General features: G+C 19.8%; 1 protein-coding gene and 1 long non-coding RNA gene across 3 annotated transcripts in view; both read right to left on the reverse strand.

Annotated features, from left to right (window-relative positions):
- Positions 1–347, reverse strand: part of LOC116186238 — a 2526-nt gene extending 2179 nt beyond the window's left edge. Inside the window, exon 1 of the long non-coding RNA XR_004151195.1 lies at positions 136–347. This is a non-coding gene — a long non-coding RNA (uncharacterized LOC116186238). The remainder of the gene's footprint in view (positions 1–135) is intronic.
- LOC102680091 (long-chain fatty acid transport protein 4) overlaps positions 1–8479 on the reverse strand; it is an 18819-nt gene that overhangs the window by 8433 nt on the left and 1907 nt on the right. Inside the window, exons 1-3 of one of the 2 annotated variants that reach the window (XM_006620577.2) lie at positions 6587–6831; positions 4395–4599; positions 3998–4295 (exon numbers count right to left, since the gene is read on the reverse strand). In XM_006620577.2, coding sequence (XP_006620640.1) covers positions 3998–4164 — 167 coding nt within the window. In that variant the 5' untranslated portion in view covers positions 4165–4295; positions 4395–4599; positions 6587–6831. Of the gene's footprint in view, positions 1–3997; positions 4296–4394; positions 4600–6586; positions 6832–8479 lie in introns of those variants that run through there. The other variant, XM_006620576.2, reaches the window with a different exon arrangement.

Consider the following 8479-nt stretch of genomic DNA (forward strand, 5'->3'; position numbering starts at 1 on the left):
ATTTATATATTACTTATATTAAATTAGAATAAATTTAATCTATAATGAAATTGTAATAAGTTATTTTGAAAACAAAATAATTTCATATAGTTTCTGAATATATAAAGAAATTGTACTTATATACTTGCATTATACATATATAAGTACATTGCTCGTCAGTGAAGGGTTTATTTTGAATCATGTTATGTGTTGTTCAACTCATCTAATGCTTTCACGAATTACATATAACAAAAAAAAAATTATTATTTTGATATGCATCAAAAATAAAAAAATAAATCATATGAATTAAAATTTTTTATGGAAAAATTTATTTTTTTATTTTTTATCTTTAAATGTTAATATTTTTTATTTTTAAATTGATTTAAAATTTAAATAAAATTATGATTTATATAAATCATACATACATAAATATAATTTAATAATTTAATAAATAACATATAATCAAATTAATTTATCTTTAATTACAAGAAAACATAATTTATCATCTTGTATTTTTCTTTCTAATAACATTTCTATATTGTATCAAATTGTTTAAATATATTTTTCTATAATAGGTATTCTTATCAAATATTATTTATCCATATTATATTTTCTTATCAAAAAAAATTGTCTTTTTATCAAAAAAAATTAATATCGAGAAAATAAATTACGATATGCACTAACAGGAAGCCACTAAATTCACCGCAGAAAGAGATCCAAGTAATAGAAGTTTCGAGTTCTTATCACAAGTGCTTGTAAACAATACCAGTTTTATATAATAATATAAACTAGATCCTACGACACTATTGCACTTGGATTGTGATCCAAGTTGCCCATAATATTTTCTTTAGAAAGAAAAAAAATCAAGCTTCCTTGATCGAAAATTATTTATGATGAAATATAATTATAATCTTAAATTTCATTAGATTTATCAATGATAATAGATAATTTTTTATCGGATTTTCATAAAAATATATTCATAAAAATGATTATAACATAAATAATTTAGTTTACATAAATAAATAATTAATATTTTTTAAAATGGATTAACGATTAAAATAATAATTTTTATTATATATTAGCGATCATGTCGTTGTTAATAAATAGTATTTTACAATATAAATAGTATTTGCTCTTTCAGAATATTATTAATTACTATCAAATAGTAAAAATATATAAATACATTTATATTTATATATTATGTTTTTCTATTATTTTATTTTATTATTTATTTTATTACGTTTCTTTTGTACAGAAAAATTTTGATTTTGGAATTTTAAATGCTTTGATTTTTCATTTAAATCAGTCATATTTAATGACTGATTTAACATTGTTCATTAATAATGTATGACCAAATAATAAGTATTAATTTATGAAACTGATCTACGTCAGAAAAGTAAAAAAATTGATGATCATAATTAACATTTTTATAACGAAAAAATATTATTAAATTTTTATAATAATAATATTTTTGTTTTGAATAATAAATATTTTCTTAAACAGATATTTTTTTGTATATCCACAGTAAAAAAGAAATATTATATATAAATATACTTATGTAAATTCTAAACTTTTTAATTTATAAATCAAAATTTTAATTTTTCTATATTTATATTTTATTTCAATTTATATTTTACAAAAGAAAAAATCTTACAATTTTTTTTCAAGAAGAAGGGAGTCTTCCATTAAGGAAATAAAGTTTTGCGAAATTTTATTTCGCAAATTATAAAATATTCAATAATTTCAATAATTTGATAAATCTTATGAATATACATATATATAGACCATAATGATTAGCATTTATTTTATATTAAATTGTTTTATTTTGAATAAAATTTATATTGATTGATAATTAATAAATAATTTATTTATAATTGATAAATAATTAATAATTGATAAATAATTTAAGAAAGTTTAAGAATAATTAAGAAATTTAACCATATGAATCAAAAATCTACATTTCAATTTTAATTTTTTAATAAATTGCATATTTAAATATTCCTTGTTATCATACAGGATAGAAAAAACAAAAATTCACACAACTGCATTACGATTAATTAAAAAAAAAAAAATGTAATTATTTATATTGAAATTTAGCAAACAATTATATGTAAGTTTCATATTTTTTTCCAATTAAATAATTTAAAATAAAATTTTTAATTTTATTTTTACAATGCATTATGTATATATAAATTATGTCCAATATATATATAATATATATCCAATATATATCCAATATATATAATATATATCCAATATATATATAAATATAATCCAATAATATCGTGCAATGTAATAAAATATAATAATGCAAGTCAATTTTTTGATAATAGTATCTTTAATCTTGATAATTTGAAAAAAAGTATAGTAATTTTCGTTACTAAATAGTGAAAATATTAGATATTTTTTTAAAATATTTTAGTTTTTTAAATGCAAAAATAAAATTAGATTTAAAAAATTAAAAAAAAATAATACAAGAATGGAAAAAAATTTTTATGATGTAAAATTTTTTTAACATCATAAAGTTTTTTTTGTAAAATCTCTTTTATATCGTATTTTAACAATCCAACAATCCAACTTAAATATACTGTCATCATAAAAAAAAAATATAATTTTAAAAAACAATAAATGTCAGACCAACAATGAATTGTGCAAAGAAAATGAAGAAACTAAAAGAATTATTCCTTCTATGTTTTACAACAAAAAAAAAAGGATTACAGATTATAAGTTGAAAATTTTTTTTTCAACCTATCATCCATATGTCACAATAGTGCATCTACTATCTCGTACATTAAAGGATACAACGTATACATCATTTAATGACATTATTGTGAAACGATTGTAGTAGCTAAATGCGCCACTCTAAAAATGAATTTCTTTTGTAATTCTTTCACAATGGAAGTTGAAATTAAACTTTTATTGTTGACTTCATAAATTATTAAATTTTTGTATTACGTCGCGCACACACCATATAAAATGTAAATAAAAAAAATGAGATAATAAAAGTTTTCTTTTAATAAGATTAAATATTTTAAAACGAAAAATATGTCAATTTATAAACATTTATAACATTTGTTGTAACAATGAAAATAAAAACACATTAAATTCTAATAAGAATAACAAAGTTTTTAATTGTTTTAAAATTTTTTAACCTTATTTTTTTAGCATTATAAAATTATCATTTGTTGTTAAAACAATTGTTAGTTATAAGTGAGGGATATAAATTTCAATTACCTAGAGCAGTTCACTTCCCTAGAGAATCATATTGATGAAAATTGAACAATTATTTTATAAGAGTAATATAAACATTAACTCTCGAAGGTCGGAAATATTTATTTTACGAATTATTTTTCACACGAAAACTGAGCCTCATTTCCGATATACATTAATTTTTCCTCTAAATATTATTTTAAATAAATATTATATATAATATTATTTTAAAAATAATATTTTTTTAAATCACATAAATATATAATATTTTAAATTTTAAAAATATTTTATTACAATTACAATCTTCAATTGAGAAAGAGAGTTCATGTTTATGAAATGTATTATATGTTGAAATTATACATTCAAAATTTCACATTTTAATAAAATAATTAACATTTTAAAAACTTATTTTTAAAAAAAATTAAAAATTATTTTTTAAAAAATATTATAATTCTTATTTTTAATATTATATATTGTTAATTAGAATATATCAAATTTTTCATTAACAATCTATTTAAATTTCTTCATCTAAAAAATCATTCAAAATTTCAGTAATAAGTTCATGTGTTTTTTGATCGTTATAAACATGACCGATAATACATAAATACTTATATACCATCTTCGAAAGAAGTAGAGAGAAACTCGACTGACTGGCCATGCGAGAAGACCAACTTCGAAAGTCAAACACTGACCCAATTTCCGCTTTTATCGACTGGATTTAGAATAAATCGAAATCCAAACTATTGGCCATCTGTGTATTGTTAAAAAGTACGAGAATGAGTTGGATCAAAGTAAAATATGTACTTACATGAAATCTCTGGGTGCTGTTTTCAAAGCGATATAGAACCATCGGAAACGTCCTCCGGCTACTAAATACGCAACGAGAATCACGACTAGTAGCTGCACGAGGAAAATGGGACCTGCATATATAGATAGGAGAGCCAAACAGGCAACCAAACTAGATATCACAAACATGATGAGTGCCAGGCGGCGAAGCAGGCGACCGACTGCCTTCCACCGGTTAGCTGCACTTCTTTCTGTTCCTCTTACCGTGCGCGTCCTCGTCTTTGGCGTTGTTGTCGTCGTGATCACGTCTGTCCCCGCTCCTGTATACAACATACGCATGTACGTATACACATACAATGTTCGGTTCGATATATCTACATATGATTCCAGTTCCGTTCTCACAGTTACATTCAACGTACCTATTGGTTCATTGTTCGACGTTCCGATTTCCACTTCCACCGCAATATTCGATACATTAGTCCTGTTGCGACTGTTCCTTAGCTTGTCCTCGAGCTCGACCCTGCTCTCGGCCGACGTCGACGTCCGTGACGAAGACGTCGGCCGTGAACAGATCGACGGCGAGAGACCAGCAACGTTCGAATGAAGTTCACCCTTTTCTACGTCCTGCAATAAATGCAGCAAATTTACACTATACAATGTATATAACGTATCCTTCATCATTCGTACATGTGTATATATTATCGTTCCAAAATTTGATTTTAATAAAAAATTAAAAAAATATGCATTTGTATTGTAAAGATACATATTACGATATTTATTTCTTTGAGTAATGCTGTTTGATCTTATTTCCTAATATTATATTTTGAAAGAACTATTATATTACTTTATTGTTATATACCTTTGTAATCACTTTATTGAAATGATGAAATAATTCATTTCCATTTTACTAAAATTAATTCTTCAATATGAAAATAATTCATAATTATTTTATCATTTTATTCTATGATAAGTTCAGATTTTTCATAGATGCAATTGAAACTTACTAAGTGTATAAATACATAGTAGTGTTCTTATATATTATGTATCGTGTAACCTAGAGTATCGAGTGTATTGTAAATAGCATATGGAGATTTTGCTCTAAATAATCCGAAATGAAATAATTTCTTAATTATAATTTAAATATTATAATTTAATATTCATATAAATTATTGTATAAAAGTTAAATAAAAAATAAAATATTGTTAGTAGAAGATAATTTAAATTATTTGTTCATTTCTTTGATATCTTTGATATTTTTATTTACAAATAGTTAATGAAATACGAAAAAAATTTTGATATTTATAAATCTAAAAAAATTCTAATACAAAAATAATGTATATTTTAAACTTTCATTTAAACTTTTTAGCAAATCAACATATTGCAAATTTATATTTTATACTCATTTAAATACAAATAAAAAAGTATAAGATTAAAATAAAAAATTATTTGCAAAATTAATAAATATTTTTCTTAAAAAAATTTGTTCTTTTTATGAAACGAAAAAAAGTTGATTTAAACATCTATATTTGAATTATAAAATAGCATAATACATATTCGCATCTTAGAAAAATTGATAAAATAATAAAAAGAAAAAACAAACTATAAAAAATTTTACAAAACATTTTTTTCAATAAAAAATAAAATCATTTATCCAGAATAATATTAGTATATGTATATAGAATAATATTAGTATATTAGTAATATGAAAAGTTGAAAATAAAAGATGGATATATATTTATATACTTGCTACTACGTATTACTACGTAAATTCCTAAATAAAAAAGAAATAAATACACGTGTATTGTAATATTATTTCATCAAAATAACCATAAAACATAAAACTATAAAACTTAAAAATTATACAAAAATATATACATATAAATCGTAATTGTAATTATAAGCAGAATGGATATAGTTTTTAAACAATAAAATCATTCATTTTTAATATGTATTTAATATTAATATTGTATACATATAATATTGTTAATTTATGTTAATAAATTTCATAACCTATGTTTTGTTTCATGTGTTTTTTTTTTTTGTATTGTTTTATGTGTCTACTAATGTTTCTATACTTTCTACTTTCTTTTAAAGTTTCTCTCAGATAATTGAAAATAATATCCGAAAAACAGATTAATTGAAAAACTATATATAACTATATATTTCTAAATATTTAATATTTATTTAAATTTTTTAATCTAATATAATGAAATCTTTTGTATAATTATTTTGTTTTTTTGTTCGTAAATTATTTAATTTATATATTTTTTTAAATTAAAATATTAATATGTTTTCTAATAAATAATAAAAGAAAAATAAAATTATATATATTTTAAATAATAATCAACAAATAATTATATTTGTATTATAATAGTTATATCTGTATTTTTAATCAATCTTTTCTTTTATTATAATATCAAAACTATAATTTGTATGTGTAATTTTTATATGTATTTTATGTTTATATATATAACTATTAAATTAATTATAAATAATTTTTTACATAATATAATAATAGCATTTTATAAAAAAATTTGTAATTAAAAATTGATAACTTATATATAATTATATTTATCGTTAATATCTTAATATCAGCAAGATCTTTACTCACCCCAAAAAAGTATTTATGTCTTTGATTAACAGTTTGATAAGAAGCTAGAATACATTTTTGTAAAACTCGTTTTAGTCGCGTAGTTGATAATAATATATACTAAGTATGTATCAAATACACTTTCTCGAGTTTCGAAACTTTATACTGTATATAAATTATTTGTTAAAACATTTATTTATAAGTAAAAGTTTAAAAAATGAGGAAGACTTTAATATTTTCTGATCACCCTCAGTGGCGAAACTTAATCAATAACTCTACATTACTGCTACCGTGTGGTAAAACACGGAAGCTTCTTAGCAATGCTCAATGAATAATAGTTTGAAACAGTTTATTTCAAAAAAAGTATTTTTGAAAATGTTTTCTTATTTTATTTAACTTTTATTAATAAAAATTTTTAAAAATTTAATTGCATAATTTTTAACTTTTTAAAATTTACTTTTAAAAGTACTTTTTTAGAATAAAGTTTAATTAAAATCATTCATGTCTTACGTGACATTTTATTTTTGACTAATTATTTTTGATCTAATACAAATAATATCTTCTAAAAGAATAAGATAAATATATAAAGGAAATAACTATATTTAATATAAACTAATCAATTTTCAATTGATTGTATAATGACCATAAACAGATAAGATTCGTCATCAATAATATTATTATGCTGAAGGCATAAAATCTTCTTTCAATATTTAAAAAACTAGTCATTTTAGATACATAGTTTTGCAGGTAAAATATTATTTTTTATTTTTGTTTTTCAATATATATTTTAATATTTTTATATTTTTTATTCAAATTTAAATTTAAATATTAATGATATCATCAACGATGATTTTATACGATATTTTTATATTTACGATAATGATATTAAGTTATGAATTAAAATAATTAAATAATGAAACTATTTATTAAATTAAGATTTTCTCATTTCGGAATATTCATATGTTTATAATCGTTAAAATACTAATGAAATTGCAATTACTAATACTAAGAAGTTTTAGAAGTATATAGAACTATAGCAAAACCAGTTAATATGCTCCAGTTGCCACAAAGAAATGCATACCGTTATAAGAAATTATTACTTTTAATATCAAATCTTTAAATTTTTAGAATATTTATGAGAAGCATCTATTGAAAAAATTATAGTTAAAAGAAATATTTAATAATAATAATTTGAAAAAATTTTATTTAAGATTTTGCAAGTTATTTGTTTTATAAAAAGAAAATATTAGATATCACTTTTAATTTATGTTAAATTTCCTAAATTTTCTACTCTTTTTTATTTTTTTTTTTAAACATATATTATATATTATATATAAATTAATAAAAATATTTCAATAATTAAATTAATTATTATTAAATTGTTAATGATCTTACTTCAAATAACACAATTCTCGATTATTAATTGAGATTTAAGAGAAAATATTTTTAAATTATCATATATATGTTGAAGTTTATCAGCACGCACTATTGCACACTTTCTATTACAACAGACGCGACATAATCATATAAGAAGAACGTATTCTAATATACACAATAATTTCTTATTTTACAAAAGATTCATATTTTTAAAAACTCTAATCTTCCAATTCTGTATTCTTATTCTGTATTCCTTTCTCTTTTATAATTATTTATTAAGATGATTTTAATAATTTATATTATATTTGATTTTTATAAGAAGAAAAACATTTTATAACATATATTTATATTTAATATTTATATTTAACATTTATATATCATTACTATTCTAATAATTAAAAATATCCTGATGTATATTAATATTTTAATATTAATATTGATGTATTTTATATATTTAATATTTTTTTTTATTTAATTTCTTTCAGATGATAAATGATTGATTTCAAGTTTTTTATATATATATTATAAATTTATGAA

Source organism: Apis dorsata, unplaced genomic scaffold, assembly GCF_000469605.1.
Source record: "Apis dorsata unplaced genomic scaffold, Apis dorsata 1.3 scaffold_517, whole genome shotgun sequence".
Classification (NCBI taxonomy): Eukaryota; Metazoa; Arthropoda; class Insecta; order Hymenoptera; family Apidae; genus Apis; species Apis dorsata.